The sequence below is a fragment of the Hippoglossus stenolepis genome, chromosome 3, assembly GCF_022539355.2.
Source record: "Hippoglossus stenolepis isolate QCI-W04-F060 chromosome 3, HSTE1.2, whole genome shotgun sequence".
Taxonomy (NCBI): Eukaryota; Metazoa; Chordata; class Actinopteri; order Pleuronectiformes; family Pleuronectidae; genus Hippoglossus; species Hippoglossus stenolepis.
The window spans coordinates 19,305,251-19,321,851 of NC_061485.1; the positions used below are offsets into that span (position 1 = coordinate 19,305,251).

Genomic DNA, 16,601 nt, shown 5'->3' on the forward strand with positions numbered 1-16,601 from the left:
TTCCCCTTGTGGGGCGTTGAAGTGTCTATGGCCCTGATAGGCTGGTGACAACTTGCTCAACATGTCAGCTGTTAAATTAAATTGTTATATTATACTATAGCCTTAGATAAGAGCTTCATTAAACTGACATGAAGCATCATGGGCTCTTCCTCATGATCTGTTTCGTGTTTGTTTTTTATGAACACAAACGGTTCCAGGTTTGGGTTTAAGAATCCTTGATGTTTGAAGTTTCACCGACTCGTAGCAGTTTCTTTTCAGAGTCGTGAGGGAAAGTAAATAATTGAGTCACGCCAAAATAAAAATCAACACGTTTGTGAATTTATGGTTATTTTATTGAAAACAGTGACGGTGGATTAATTGAGCTGAAACCTTTTTCCCTGAATTAGTTCTACCAAAGAGCCTCTGAACTATACTATGTTAAGATGAAACACAGTTAAATACTCAGACAACACAAAACTGATGCAAACGACAGGAAAGGGTTTACTAAAAAAAAAAGAAAAACATTTCATGACCCACAGAGACCATCTGAACACATCACATCTCCGAGCTCAACACATGGTGGCCGGAGATCTGCTCTGAATTCAGAAGACACCAACAGGGACTGAGTGGAAAAAAACACTCGCCACCTGTGATTGAACGGTGGCCAGAGACTTAACGGCTTCTCCTCCAACGCCAACTGACTTATCAGCCTGCGGTTTATCAACTTTATTATCTGTCAGTCATCGTACAGCAGTGCAGGTGGTTTGTTAAAACTATAGCGAGCATTTCTAAAGTGTCAAGGGGAGAAAACAGGACAAATATTCAGCCCCACCCAAATAATATATATATATATATATATATATAAAAAGCTGTTAAAACTGGCCATATATCAATTTTAATAATGAGCAGGTCCTACACAATCAGATTCACAGATAATAGATCTTTTTTTTCAGTCCACGTGTAACTTGATTTTTCATATTTCAAGGAAAGGAGGGAAAAAGGGTAAATTTTCTCTCTTTTTGAACTGTTTAAAACCAAAAGCTTTTCACGTCATTCCTCAGGATGGTGTTTCCACTCCTCTGTACTTCATAAATACATTCAGCACTCAGTTGATGCAGTTTAAAAAGAAACAAAACAGACATGATTAATCCTGTCTAAACAAGGTCACTACATTAACAGACTATCACATGTGCACTTAAATTAACATGTATCCATCACAGTTTTTACCACTTTTCTCTTATTCCACATCATGGACGTTCCTCTTCCTACCTCTCACCGACAAAACATAATTTAATAAACATAGTAAAAGACATTTGTGAGTAAACAGATGTGAGTAAAAGGTACAGTCATGATTATATTTGCTAAAAACATGGGGCCTCGCTGATTAGTGGGACAACTTCGTAACGAGGGCTGGTGACGGTCGCCGTCAGCCTCGTTGGACAGACGTCTAAAAGCTAAAAGTGTCGTTGCAGCTTGTGACAGGAGGAAAATCTCTCTTCACACACACAACCTCAAGATTTACAGGTGTAAAACACATTTACCAATGCTAGACGAGTACATCGGGATAAGATGGGGATAAAATATGGGCTATAAACTATATCTTTGAGGGGAAGATTAACTGATACGATATCAAATAATACCAAAGAACATTTCAAAAACACTCAAACAGTCCACAGCTGGAGGGGAAATTCTGCCTGGTGGACAAAAGCAGCTAACAAATAAGTGATTGACAGTTACTCTATTAGAAACACAGTTTAAATGTCCCTTTGTGGTAGCATGAGGGGAAGCAGATTTTTTTTTTTCTTCCTTTGTTTAAAGTAAAGTGTGTATGTCTCCCTATAGGAACGGGTACTGTGTGAGCCGCCTGGGACTCAGCTGGTAGGCACTGTAAGCCTCAGCCCGGGGCGTCACGCTAACGTAGGGGGTCCCAGTGGCGAACGGATGCTGGTAGGCTGTGGGGAGGCCGTGCAGCAGACTACTGACGGAATCCCTGCGACCGGCCGAGTCTCTCCTGGAGGAAGAGGATGAGGTGTATGTTGCTGCATAGGTGGAGGGGGAGTGTCCGTGGCTGCTGTGACCACGGCCAAGCAGCTGCTCCATGGCCTGAGAAGCTGAGGAGAGGGCGGTGGAGGCTGGGTAAGTGTACAGACTCGGGCCGGGGCAGGAGACGGACGTCAGGGCTGAGACTTCCGGGAAGTTGTAGTGGGAGGCCGAGATGGTGGGAGGGAACGTCTGCTGGCGACGCAAAGATGAGTCACTGTGAGCCAACCCAGAACGCTCCTGAGATGAAGAAACCACTGGTTGAACCTGGCCAGAAAGATAACAATCAGACGCCAGAACACGTTAGAGATTTTCCAACACCTGCATTGGAAAAACCTCGGATACTGCCGAGTAAACACATCTATGTAGCAATCCAATACCACGCCATTCAAGTATTTTAGTTCCACCCACATAAAACTGCAATTTTCTTTTCCCATAAATCACTCCTACTTCAGTTGTGCAGTACTGCCACTGGCAAGTACTGTTTATAGTATGACGACGACAGAGTGTTGTTGGGTGATGTAGCGTTAGGCAGAGCTCGCTTAAATGTCAGCAATTTGGTAATATTTCACTGTGGAAGGTCCCGCAAGTAAAACAGCAACGTGGAACGTAAGCAGGACTTCAGCTCACTCTTCCAGGAAACTACATGATGTTTACACTGTGCAATAAGTCATTATTTTCGACCCTAAACCGCCCGTCCCTCTAGAAGGTGAAAAGAAGGTAAGGGGATCGCTTTTTGAAAAATCAAGTACAAAAAAAATTACGAGACAAATCATGTTTACAAAAAAATCTTCATGACTGCAAAATGATTCAATAAAAATAAAATAGAAGTGCCAGGTTTTTGAATTTATGCACACAACTGTGAGAAGATATTTCAGATAAGCGCCTGTTTTCGGTGAGCCAGTGTTATCAGCAGGTAGCGACTCAGCACAGATGTATTGGTGCGGACAGTTTGGCAGAAACAACCACTTCATAAATACTCAAGTTTGTTTCAGGTCATTGACACTCTCCTGCCGTTATAAGGTTTGTCCAGCAGAGGGCACTATGGACTTTTTTTCTAGGACATGCTTTCCAGATTTTTTTTCTCTGCGATTTTGACGGCTTTTTTTGTTTGTTTTTTGTTCATGAAGTTTAGAGAAAAACAGCAATGATTTACAATGGAAGCGAAATGTTTAAGTTATCAAATGTTTTGCATTTCCATTTCTCGATCTACTTCAGATGATAAGATTTTTGTAAAAGCTGGCAACACTGTCGGCTTGTCAAAACCCTCCGGCTGTAGGTGGTTGTTTTCAAACAATGCTTAGGTTTTAGAGTGCGTCTTTAAAAAGGTAAATAAAAAAATGAATCAACAACACAACAGAAGCCTCACCTGGCTGAGGTTGAGGGGGTACTCCATGGTCTCCCCTGAACTGCACGGTTGTCGGTTAGATCTCTTCGGCTTTGTGTAGTTCACTGAGAATTAGAAGTTGTAGGTAATATATGATACGCTGCTTTTTCATCCAAAATATAAATTTTATTGATAGCTCACAAATTACACTCACCAGTCTCCAAGCGTCCACGTGAGGCCGCTCCTCTCTCTGAGCCCTGGGTTTTGACAGAAGGTGCCACCACTGCCAGAGACTTGACTTGGCGTGATGACACGGTGTTCGTTGGGTTGAGCGTGCGGGGCAGAGGAGTCAGGGGGCTGGCTGTGGACGAGTCAGAGTCGTGCACCGTCACACAGCTGATGACATTAGTACGCTGGCTCAGACCAACGCTGTGTGAGAAAAAGAACAGTGTTTATACACAGATCAAATGCAGAAATTTAGAAAATAGCAGAAAATATGTCATCATAGTGGGAGATAGCTTGAGGACATAGAATAGTTTTTAAACTACGAATATCGGATGAGCCCTGCCGCAGCTAAGATGGAAGATGTGAGGAGCCAAAGGAAGAAATAGCAGATAACCTCATTTCTAAGGCACATGTCTAATCAAGAGCAATTCTTATTACCAGAGCCAGAGAGTCCATTTTATTTGTTGTTTTGGTTGTGTGTGGTTTGTTTTACCTGTTTAGGATATTCTCTCATTAAGTTCATTGCTCTTTGAAAGGGTGAACTTGGATGATTGAGCTATAATATTATCCTTGCACCAGCGGTTTAAAATGGTTTTACGATTGTGACAATAATATCATTTATCGCAAACATTTCTGTGACAAAATATAGTCCAAAAACAATTGTTATTGTGACAGGCCTAGCTTAATATTTCTAAGAATTCACCAAGTTAAATGTTTCCTTGTTCAGTTTACATCTTGATTTCTGAGAATTTCTTTCATATCTATGAATGATGATGATAATGAAAAAACCTTAACTGAATGGATTTTCGAAAAAATCTAATTGAACCCTATAACCAATGGAAATGGGAACTGTCAAGAAAAGGTTCAATTGGTGTATTATTGCAGTGCTAAAGACGCAGTACATTTTTGGGTCCACCTAAATTAAAAAGTTAGGTGGTCATTAAAACCATGAAAGAATATTGTCGTACTGTTTCATCTCTAGTCCAGAGGAATCGTTTTCTTACCTGGCAGGATGGAACTTGCGCTCATCTTCAGTGTCGGTGTCACTGTGAATAGTGATAATGCTGACTGCTGGGCTGGGTGTGTCAGAGATGATGATTGGCTGGGACAATGTGGCGCTGGAACTTGGTGGGGTAATACCACTGCTGCTGAGTAACGACGCTGCGGATAGACCCCTAGAAAACCGAAATAATGCCGGTAATGAATTTTCTCAGAGAGGAAAGTGTGACTTGGTTGTAATAAAACAGAAAAACCACAAGAAAAACGAACGCACAGAACTCCTGTCACGTTCAAAATTCTGTTAACCTCTACAGAAGGAAACTCAAAATGTTTCAAGAAAAATATTTGAAATCTGGAAGAATCATCTAGAAATTAAAAGTCTGTCCAGACTCATAATATATGTAGTGAAGACTTTGAAGGAATTCAATACAAAGTTTTTACGTGCAGTTGTCATAATAAGTGTATAAAATTCTTGAGTTATGACCAAAAACTTTGACTATCTAAATCTGTTAATCTTTGAACCTGCTTTTTAAAAATTCCCTCAAAGTGTTAATGAAAAAATTATTATTCAATATATGATTTTGTTTATCATAATCTTTAGATTAAAAACTACAGGGCTGTACCAACCTGTTTCTGTTCTCTCCACGTCTGGCTTTCACCTTCTTCCTCTCCTGCTGACTCCTGGCTTGGGTTGTGCCCCTGTTGTGTTCAAAGATCAGTCTAGTTAGTGATGGACACAACTGAAACAATGACAACATGAAACGTGAACACAAGGGAAAGCTCATTATTCTGAGGGGATGTAGACAATAAGTAGCCATGTTAGATATTCCGTGAGCCACTATAACACACTCTAATGACCGACCTCCAGCTCTGTCCCTGTTGTATGGCAGCATCTGAGTGAAGTGTTTTGAGGGGAGATTCTGCGATGTTCATCTGGTGGGCGGAGCTGTGGATGGCCACGCCTGGGACCTGCTGCCATGAGGATGGTATGAGGATTTGTTGGGTGCCAGTGGGCCAGGCCTGCTGAGAAAAAACAACAGAGACTCACAATTCAGAACACTCAAGGATCGGCTGCTCATGAACCAATTATCTGATTTCTGGAATGGTCCGCATAAACTGAGCCATGCTGAGAAACAAACTCCCAAAACTGAAGAGGCAAAAACAATGGGCAATCTCTTCTATGAGCCAAAGAATAAAGCTAAGATAAGCGAGCAACCTTTTCCAAGCCATTCTCTTATTAAAGCAAAGCCCTATAACAAATTCACAGGAGGATATCATGCAAAGCACAGACAATGAAACACTGTCAACAGTCAGATCAGGTATAAAGACAAGTATTCAAAGAACCATGGTGCCTGTTAAAGAAGAAACACTTAGAGATTAGTTTAGTTCACTGATGCAAAACTGTCTGTTGATAAGCTGTCTTGGGGAAAGGCATGCCACATGTTCTGGGGCTGAAACAAAAAGATGTGTGTCAGAGTCGGGGCTGTGGAGTATTGCTTCAGTGAGCTCTGTAGCCGCAACCTCCTCTGCTGAAATCAAGGATGGACAGGACAAGAGAAGCTGCAAGCAAAGCGCAGACCAACTCAGCAGCACATGCGCTCCATGCCCTCAGCACACCTATGGGGAGAGACTGTGGGGGAGGGAATGACAGTGTGTGAAGGGCGAGGGGGGAGCGGTGGCATCAGGACTGGAAAGACTGTAAATCGTGAGACACAGAGGCAAATTTTAAAACATGAACACCATGCGAACAATGATGATCAATAAAGACCAAAAAATGCCAATTAGATTACTAGTAAGCACTGATCAGCCATGATCCTGACAAACGCATGTGAGGAAGGAGAATGTAGAAATATGACGCATCAAATAAAGACTACCCACATACGACGTGTGGCACAGAGGGAGAGGAAGAATTGTGAACAAATGAAAAGAAAATGGAAAGTGGGGGCAGGAGAGAGATGGCATTGTTAGTGGTAGAGCGAGTGTGCATATGCATGTCTTCCTTCAGGGAGGTCATCATTGCTTTACCAGCACTGTGGCTGTGTGCTCCAGGAGGGTGGGCCGACCCACCCCGGTGCCCAGCCCAAGGGGCAGAGAATACTGGGGGGCTATGCCTGCTGAGGGTGGGTGGAGGGTGGCCACCATCAGGGGTGTGCAGGAACCCTGGAGGAGGGAGGGAGGGGAGGATAGGGGAGGGCAGTGTTAGGGTTGGATGAAAAGTTATGTCCTTCAAGGCTGAATCTCATTACGATGAAGGGACGGAGAAGATAAAACCAGCTGCACACTCGTACCACCAGCCATCTGGACACCTAACCTCTGTCGGTTCCAGCAACCATTTCTAAATTTAGCAAACAAATTAAAATTAACTAGCTTTTTGTGCCAGATGATTCTCCGACACTGCACATCTGGCCTCCATCCCAGAGAGGAGACTGGGAATAAGAGAGGCCTGGCAGTCAAGTTTTGGAAGCAAATCCAAGGCAAGATGCAGTCACCAGGAACAGAAACAACAAAAACAGCATCATTTAAGCCACAGCCCTCCATCATTTCAAAAAATCTGTTGTGTAAATGCATTACCATAGCCAAAATCTCCATTGAAAGTAAACCAATTATTTTCTCTTCACAAACAAACTTTGGCTGCAAGAACAGAGGGGTCATGAGGAGAACCCCAACAGAGAGACTCTCTGGATGAAATCATTGCATCCACGAAATAAGCAAACCTGGACACCACCGCCGTCAGCTCGGTGCTAGTGACATGTTATCATTCATAGATGTCAGATTTTTACCACAGCCTCGAGTTTAGGTTACTGATTGATGGAAGACGTGTTCATGTGCACTGTGTCAAGTGTGAGGAACTGCTGGAATGAAATGAAAGTTACTGCAAATGAAATGACAGTTGTACAATACTGAAAATAGATCAACCTAATGTGACAAATCTACAGACACCTTTATCACATCTCAACAACTTTCACTCTCTGCAAATGATGCAGGTTTACGCAACGCATGTTTCACACTGGGGTCATATTCATATGGATTTATTTAATTAGCCTTACCTCCAGTCTCAAGTGTAGCCCCATACATTACATAAAAAAGTGTTAAAGTATAATGGTGAAAATGACCCAATAATAGTTACATCTTCATAAATCTCTTTCATAAACCATGCGCATACTCTTTGTTCATCTTTCTCTATCCTTTCCCTCTCCCTGATGTCCTTTCTCCTTGTATGACATTTAAATGTCAGTATCCATTATATTCATTTCTCTCTGAGAATTATGCTACTTCACTGAGCCAAATCCAGAGGTCAAACACATGCTGACTCCATCAGATAGACTGTCGATGTGGCTTTCAACAATGTCACTGTTTCAGTCTGAAGTGGGAACATGAGCTTGTTAGGTCTGTAGGTGGTATTCATTAGAACAGTTTACAGACTCTGGACAATGTAAGACTCATGTAACTCTCAGGTCAAAGCACTACTGTAAACAAAAAAAGGTTGAATACTTCTTCAAACTTTCCCAACAAGCCGATCATATCACCATTGTAATGACAGGTCACCCGCAATGAACATGACAGAGAAAAAATACAACTTGTGTCTTTTTGAAACAAGAACCCCCACACAACATATGAAATTTGACAACACGCATTCTTTACAAACTCTTACCTGGGTGAGCAGACTTGGCTGGATCTGCAGCGACTGAGCAGATTGGTTCTGAGGTACAATAGGTACAGAATTCTCCATCCTCACAGGGAAAGTGGAACTCTTATTGGATGGCTGTAGCCCTGGAAATGGACAATTCCACAGAAACAATGTCAGTAAAACATGACACAGTATGTTTGCATGCAGAGCAGGTATGCCCTAATAATAGGTCTGTAAGTATTGGTTATAGAAACCAGGATATGTTCATTGCAGTCCAGCAGCCATTGTGCATCAGATGCACATGATAGAGCACTGTGTGCATGTTCAGTAGGAAACACCCCACTCCATTGTTGATACAGTTTAAATGTTGTATAACCTTTTTCATATCACAGCCGTGTTCTGCCTTCAAACATGCCCATAATGAAGCCCCCTTGTGTTGTTCTACATGGTTCCAGTCTGGATGCAACTGTAAACATTACCTTGAATAGTGGAGGGTGGGCAGACGATGAGAGTCTGCTGGAAGGGCTCTGTCTGGCTACACAGCCCAGCAGGACGCGTTGGAATCGGCACACTCTGTTGCGCCAGCCCGGGAATGTTGATGGTCGCCTGCTGGTAAAGAGCTGGCTGGTAGTTCAGCAAAGGCACCGCTCCCCCCGCTGAAGGCACCTGTTAGAGAAACACCACTGCTTAACACTGGAGGAGTTACAGGTGCCTAAACTAATGTAAGAATTCATGGTGAGGATATGAGTCGTACCTGGTTATGCTGGTTGAGTTGGCTACTGAAGGTAACGGTGAGGTTGCCCGCTGCAGCACTGGGGACGGCACTGGTGGAGTACAAGGATTTGCCACTGTCGTAGGCACTCCGGCGCTTGCAGATCTCCATGTTCTGAAAGCATGACTTCACACTGAAAAGGAAAGAGGGATGGTGTTTCAGTGATTGCATTTCAATTAACACTAACCTAAATAAATATAATTACATCTCAGTACAAACACTCACTGGGAGCTGTGGGGATAATCCATGAGGTGGCTCATCGTGACAAAGGGATGACCCAGAGTTTTTGTAGGTGTGATTCTTTTGTCTGCATCCAGTCGGAGCATCCGCTTTAAGAGGTCTATAAACTCTCGTCTATCAGCTTTCTCAGCCAACATGTCTGTCCCCTCCAAATGAGACGACAGGTTGACCTGGAATTCACAAAATTACACCAAATGGGTCAAACTAACAATATCAGGTATTTCCTGATATGTGCATTTCAGAACCCCTACCAAAAAAACTAAAAACTGTAAAACCGGTGTGTGAAGTGCACTGTATCAAGTATAATGTAAAAATTTGCCATTTATACCTGCATCATGTCATCCAGACAGTTGAAGATATACTTCCTGGCCTCCTTGGACTTGATGCCCATCTCCATTTCATGCTCCGATGGGGTCTGAGAAAATATATAATATATAATGAATATTGATCTTTCTAGGCCCACATTTTGGCATAATTAACTATTTCCAGATGGCAGGAAAAAACATGTAAAGTCTGATTAACAGTATTTTTATGTGGCTTTATTCACCTTCAGCCTCCAGAGTGGGTAGCTGGAGTCAGGGCCTCTGTTGAAGAAGCGGCTAGTCTTAGTGCCAGCGCTCAGTAAGTACTCTGCTGGAAGGCCTTGAGTCTGGGAGATGTATCGAATCTGTAAAGAGACACCAAACAGCAAATTCTATCAATAAGACTACAATAACCTTATTAAATGATTAACTTCAATACCCCTGAAGTTTGTGGTCATACTTGTTCTTCTAGAGCACTTCAACATCCATTGGTGTAAAACGATATGAGTTTTTGTACAGTAGCACCTTGGCCTGCGACGAACTAAGATCTTACGGTTAAAAGGTTTTTAGTGGCTCCGTCTGTAATTTACGGCTCGTCTCAATGTCTAGCATTGACGCTGCACTTCGCAAGCAAGTGAAAGAAAAAGAAAGATAGAGAGAGAGAGAGAGAAAGATAGCGAGAGAGAACACGAGAGAGAAAGAGAGAGTGAGAGAAGCAAAGTCAGTGTCTGTGTGTGCGTGCCATTACGTTTCCCTCAGGTTCTGGGATTATCATAAATAAGCTACGCAATTCTTTATATATTCAACCACTCATGGTGATGAATTTGACTCGGGACAAACGTGAACACTAGAAGTTTCTACAGCAAGGCGCCATCTGATTGGTCAAATACAATGACATGCGGAGTGTGAATGCATTGAACATGACATCATTTTTCACAGTCTTTTGCGATAGATATATCGCGCATATTGATAGTGCAGCCCTAGGGCTAAGGCTTCACCAGTCCTGGATCCAGACATTCACTTTAGAAAGTCAGTAGGAGAGAATGGGGTCCTGCAGGGAGATACTAGAGCTTCATCTGAGGAAGTTGTATAGCTTTAATATAATAATGTCCCATGATTGGCTGATGCCTTTATTCGCCATGTAATATTTACCTATGTTTAAGTACTCATGACAAAAACAGGTCAAATATATATTTGTATATACATTGATGCACTGACCTGGTCATACTCAGAGGCTCCAGGGTAGAGAGGCCAACCCAGAAACAGTTCAGCTATCACACAGCCTAAAGACCACATGTCAATGGCCTCACAGAACGGCAAACCCAAAATGATCTCTGGAGCCCTAGAAAGCAAACAACAAAAGATAACAGGACTAGAACCAAAGATTTACAGCTGAGGTCAAAAGTCATGTCATAAAAACATGACTTATTATCAGCACTCATGCTAATAAGATTACAAGATGTATTTAGGTCAACAAAGCACAGTTGGATGCCACCAACCTGTAGTAGCGGGACTGTAAGTAGGTGGAGCAAACAGCCTTGGACACATGACTTGCTGAGCCAAAGTCAATGACCTTCACCTTGTAGGGCTGTCTGAGGGGGTCGACCAGCATGATGTTCTCAGGCTTTAGGTCTGCATGAATCAGACCCAGGCTCTTTAACTTCATTAGGGCTGTAGCCACCTAAAGATACAAACACACAGATATTTACAACTAGAATAACAACTGGGGATTTTTCAGATTTTAAAATTACATCAACAACAAAGTAGAAGTAAGGATATGACGGGTAATTACATAATTAGAAAAAATATATAGAAAATGTGCATCATAGCATTTTGCCAACCTGCTGTAGGATGGGTCTGATGTGGCGAAGGGGGAGCGGGCTGAACTTGCTGTGCTTGAGAAAATCATACAGGTTCTGCTCCAGCATCTCAAACACCAGGCAGGTGTGGCCCTTATGTTGGAAGCATTCATACGAACGCACAAAGTTATACTCATCTGCGTTCTCTGCACTCAGTCGGTTCAGAATCCCTACCTATAAAAGAGAGAGAAACAACACGCGACTTACTACTAAATGCTGGTATACACATGATTAAAACCATTAAATGTAAGAACAAAGAAGAAAGCAAGTTTTGGAAACTTTGCAACAAAATTATAATGACGTGAAATAACAGTTGCTGAAAGCGAGGCACATTAAATTAAGATGGATTTCAGTCTGAGGGTCTTTTCAGTCTAACGGCCCCAACCACCACCAACAACATATCTGTGAGGCATCTGCATTGACCCATGTAAACACCAAACTATTATCTCATTCCTTTAATGTAAGGGATCTTTTCCAACACAAATTTAGCCTATTGTTCAGGGGAACACATCGTTGATAAGCTGCTTTTAGATGTTGTGAAAAAACAAGTAACAGCATATTTTGGGATATTTTTCAATTTAAATAAATCCAGACTCAAGTCAACCACAATTCATTTGTCGTGTGCCATCACTATCATTTTGAGGTTAAAAAATTATAAATTAATAACGCCTAACTAATTCTCATTCAGGGGTGCTTAACCTATGGAGACAAAATGCTGCAGCACAAGAGGTGCTCTGGCAAAGCAGTCACCACTGCACAGAGAGGTTACTTATCAAAGCAGGAAGCACATTTTGTCAACAAAATGATCTAGTTACCTCAATTTGGCCCTGACGAGCATATGAAGGATGGTTTTTGAGGATCTTGATTGCCACAATCTCATTGGTGCCCCTCTTCCAACATTTGGCTACTTGTCCAAACGTGCCTCTTCCTAGGAACTCCAGCACTTCATAGCTACAAGACACTGAGCAGAGAATCTCATGTTGCACCAGCTGATAATCTCCTTCGCCATTGGAGCTACTGCTTTTGGTGGTTGGAGCTGAGTGGGGTATCGACTGGCCAGTGCCCCCCCCTCCACCGCCGCCTGTACGGTTGGAGTAAGTTGCAGCAGGAGCTGAGAGCTCCTCTAATATTTGGACACTGCCACACCCACTCCCACTGCCTTCATTGGCCTCCTCCATTTTTCTCTTCTGCCCGTGCCGGTGCCCCCTCGTTTCCGAGGATGTCTCAGCATGAGTGTAAGAGGAGGACGTTGCCTGCTCAGTGACCCGTCGACTGGAACCACGGGGAAGACTGCCAGTGCTGTCAGCTGCCCGCACCACCACTTGACCCCTGGAGCCAGGAGCTGAAGGGGGGAAGACCAGGGATGGTGCGAAGGGCGCCACAGCCATTGCAGGTGCGAAGGTGTATGCTGACTGGCCTGCTATGGAGCTGTAGGCTTCAGTGGTGGACACATCCCAAACATTGCTCTCCACCTTCAGCTTCTTCACACGGCAAAAGGCACTGGAGGAGATCGAGGGGGGGGAGAAGACCTGCAGCTGAGAGCTCATCGCTGAAAAGATAGAGATGAAAGTTAGGGAAACATTTCATTCTAAAAATCATGAAAATATTAGTAAAGATAATACAATTATAAATAAACCTTAAAATCAATGCAAGTATATCACATTGTAGTAAAGATTCAGTTTAAACACAATAGCCTGTCCCATTTACATCAGTGAATGTGGAATAAACATGATACCACTAAGCAGAGGCCCAAAGTTCAACAGTTGGCACCAACTATGAAACACACATTTCACCTTTTGAGAAACATTCAAAAGTTAAGTCCAAAGTTAAATTCATCCTTGGAGCCATAGCAGCTGCTGGCTAACAGTAAGTGTAATATGGTAATATTATTCATGTTGGTGGTAAAACCCCAGTGACACCAATCTGGGGTCCAAAAAATTAACATTGACTTGGTGTGTGCATATGCATAGACAATATCAGACTGCAGTTTTCTCTGGGCTCCTGTCTAATCTGACCAGTAATGACATGTACAACCACATGCCGCAGGATTTGTAGAGAATTAGGAGACTTTCTGGGCAAGGCGTGGTCTATTGAAGAAAAACTGCATTGATGGAGTAGCTCAAGTAAGTAAAGATCTGACCGACTTTATCAGGAGAGCAACAACCATGACAGCCCGGAGTTGAGACCAGGAGGCCAATACAAAACAATAATTAATGAAATATAATTTTCATCAAAAGCAACATTCCAGATGTACAATACATAGATATAATATCTTTATATTTCCATGCATTTATATTGCATGTTTACTTTTTCATTACTTTCCCTGATGTCAGTTTTTTATCGTATCTTATAATACTTATGCTTCTGCACAGTAAGGACGGATTAAAGGGCCCATATTTTACACCTTTCTGGGATTTGAATTTGAGGTATTGGTACCCCTAAGATTATATATCAGTGGTTTAAATGGACAAGTTTCCATGTCCTCTCTTCTGCCTCTCTCTGGAGCTGCCGACAGAACAGGCTGTTTTCGCCTGCCTCGTGAGCCCCTCCTCTGATTGGCTGACTGCACTTTGAGTGACACGCGACCAGGCCTATCACCGGTCTCTTTCTGGCGCATTCACTCTCTCTGGTAAACACAGCTGAAAGTCACATTGTTTATGTTTGCAGCTATAGAAGACCAGCCACATATTTACAGTCGGTTACAACCGGAGGTTTCTGAACGTTAAGTTACACCGTCCTCATGTTTGTTCAAGTTTTAGCAGGACAGTCGGCCAATGTAGGGGTGACGTCTCGAGTTACAGTACAGAGTTTCAATACGGAATAATGTAGACGTCACTCCATACTGAGCATAGCGACACGGCACGTCAGAAGAAATAAAGCGTAACCGCTGGTCTCGAACAGTAACGTTCTTAGGATGAATGTGCACGGACACATTCTCTTCCTTGCATCCCTCCACGCTGCAGTGTTTCTTCAGTGTTGTTTGTTGTGGTTAGTCTGTGGTAGCTAAAAAGCTGCTAGCTCAGCAACATGTCTGCTTGGTGTCGGGTTTGGTGCGGAGGGGTGGTGGTGGGGAGCGGGGGGTGGACTGGTACCGGCTTGGTGGGGCTGAGAGACAAGTGCAATACCGAATGACATCATACGGACAGGAAGTACGAAACGAGACGTTTCGATAACATATTTCTTTGAGTGACTGTTTTCATACTTTGAGGGTCCCTACTGACCCCCATCAAGTAATTACGGATAGTAAAAGCCCAGAAAATGTATTTTACACAATATGGGCCCTTTAACCCATAGTTGATCTACCTCAGATTTGTAAAATGTTTTTGCTGCATATCAAGTGTTTTACATTCTCTTGATTATATGATGTCTATCGTGATAATTATCGATATCGGCTGATATGGACTTTATTATTTTGATATCATTTACCATATCATTCAGAACTAATACAACTATCATCGAAGAATCAAAGAACAGGGTAATTAAATACAGACTATTAATGACATATTAGTCTACATTCATCGAAATCTATATTAATCAATGATATTACAACTGATCATCACATTGGTTAATTCTGTGTTTCTGTATGGTATACAAAAATAATAAAAGATGTTACCTGTTATACATATATTGCATTAAAGCTAGAAGAATGCTTAATTGATTATCAAGAGTATCAATTATTTTCTGGAGAAATCAGTACAACTCTGACCGGGATGATAATAAGAACGATAAATGAGAGGTATGTATCAGAAAGCACAATGTTGACATGGATTACAGTACGAGATATGCGTCTGTGCAATGTCTAAGTAGAGTTCATTGCTGCTTCTTTCCAAGAAAGACCCTTTGTACGTGGCTCGACCCTCTTATTGTTCTGTTTGGGTGGGGTGGGAAGGGAAGGGGAATGTGGGGAAGTTACGCCTTTGGAAACAGCCCGTGTTGTTCCTGATTTGTAGTACCGACTTTCCGTTTCTAAGAAAAGCCACAAAAACTCACACTTAACACAGTCGTATTTGATGGGTGTGATTCAATACAATTTCCAGTGAGGAGAAAATGAAATGTAAAGTCAGACAGTGGTGTGCTCACTGACAGTAGGGGGACTGTGATGGACCACGGTGAGAGCTAAGCTGCGTTAGCCGCTTTGAGTCAATATGATCACATCGCTGCCAGAGAATATCTTCAATCTAACGTGAGGCTGTCAGTGTGCTGACCACAGACATTTTCACTCCACTGACACACTCAGCCTTTCAGGACCAGATCGACAAGGCGATGCTACATAGCTCGCTGATGCTAAAAAGCCGACGCTTCAACTTTCTGAAAAATATGTCGATGGATATTGTACCGCTATCCTCACACAAATACGCTTAAAAGACACAGCTCGCGTAATAAATGAACAGAAAACACGTTTGTGGTTGGAACATACCGGATTGGGTGCAATTACAGCGTCGAAAATCGGCTTCCTCCGAGATTTAAATCCCACTGCAGTCTGCTGCTGGACCAGCGTTATCCGATTAGCTCCCGCTAGCTAGCTACCGTTAGCTGCTCGCTAGGCCTGCATTGTTTCTCCAGTCGGCGAGGAGCTAGGCAGCAGGAGAAGACGTCACAAACCTGACGGAAAACACACAGGTAGCATCGTCCCGTGGATCTTTAATCCACACGTCGTAAAAATATGTACATATGTTGATTAAAACAGAATAAATCCTGTGGTAAAAGCGTCTGTGTATAGGCAGGAGAGCCACCGCTCACCGGAACTAACCACGTCCTTATACCAGCTGCGATTCTTACGGCATTTCCGCTCTCTACCGTAATTACCGTAGATTCCGCAAGAGTTGCACGCTAATATGGACGTTGTTTTTAACAAGGTTAAGAGAAGAAATAGAATAAAGTAGCAATAGAATATAAGTTACAAGTGTAACACGATCCCTCAATGGTTGAAAGAGCGCCCGAGACACATTTGGGATCGATTTAGAAACAAAGCTTAAAAGGTAAAGGAAAAGTTTTACGGTAAAAAAAAAAGAGAACGTCACTTGGTAGAATACATCAGTAATTTTCCAGGAGGCCCGACTCTCTCTCCCCTCCCTCCCTCCTTCTCTCTCTCTCTCTCTCTCTCTCTCTCTCTCTCATCATATATCGTTTCACTCATCATCATCAATGTCTTCTGACAAAGTTTGACATGGTTGTGGTCAATGGCGAGGAGGAGTACATCAAAGTGTAAGACATGCAAAAAACAAGACAT

The 16,601-nt window shown here is 42.6% G+C and overlaps 1 protein-coding gene across 4 annotated transcripts; it reads right to left on the minus strand.

The window, feature by feature from the left end:
- Nucleotides 1-314: 314 nt before the first annotated feature.
- hipk1b (homeodomain interacting protein kinase 1b) lies at nucleotides 315-16,125 on the minus strand. 4 transcript variants are annotated; one of them, XM_035151954.2, is made up of 18 exons: nucleotides 15,789-16,125; nucleotides 12,187-12,920; nucleotides 11,354-11,545; nucleotides 11,012-11,193; nucleotides 10,731-10,854; nucleotides 9,758-9,877; nucleotides 9,539-9,625; nucleotides 9,196-9,380; nucleotides 8,953-9,103; nucleotides 8,678-8,864; nucleotides 8,223-8,341; nucleotides 6,596-6,730; nucleotides 5,433-5,590; nucleotides 5,198-5,269; nucleotides 4,576-4,746; nucleotides 3,561-3,775; nucleotides 3,389-3,471; nucleotides 315-2,286 (listed from the first exon to the last, which is right to left on the minus strand). In XM_035151954.2, exons 2-18 carry the CDS (start codon nucleotides 12,916-12,918, stop codon nucleotides 1,816-1,818), a joined length of 3,384 nt encoding a protein of 1,127 aa, XP_035007845.1. In that variant the 5' UTR covers nucleotides 12,919-12,920; nucleotides 15,789-16,125; the 3' UTR covers nucleotides 315-1,815. The 4 variants fall into 4 exon arrangements, with proteins under 4 accessions (XP_035007845.1, XP_035007844.1, XP_035007848.1 ...); XM_035151953.2 differs by having other exon boundaries at nucleotides 5,433-5,593; XM_035151957.2 differs by lacking the exon at nucleotides 6,596-6,730.
- Between the last annotated feature and the right edge of the window lie 476 nt (nucleotides 16,126-16,601).

Coding starts and splice junctions, on each gene's coding strand:
- hipk1b (XM_035151953.2), bottom strand. CDS start 12,918: ATGAGCTCTCAGCTGCAGGTCTTCTCCCCCCCCTCGATCTCCTCCAGT. Junction 9,104..9,195: donor GATTATCCCCACAGCTCCCA/GTGAGTGTTTGT, acceptor TTTCCTTTTCAG/TGTGAAGTCATGCTTTCAGA. Junction 8,865..8,952: donor AACTCAACCAGCATAACCAG/GTACGACTCATA, acceptor TTTCTCTAACAG/GTGCCTTCAGCGGGGGGAGC.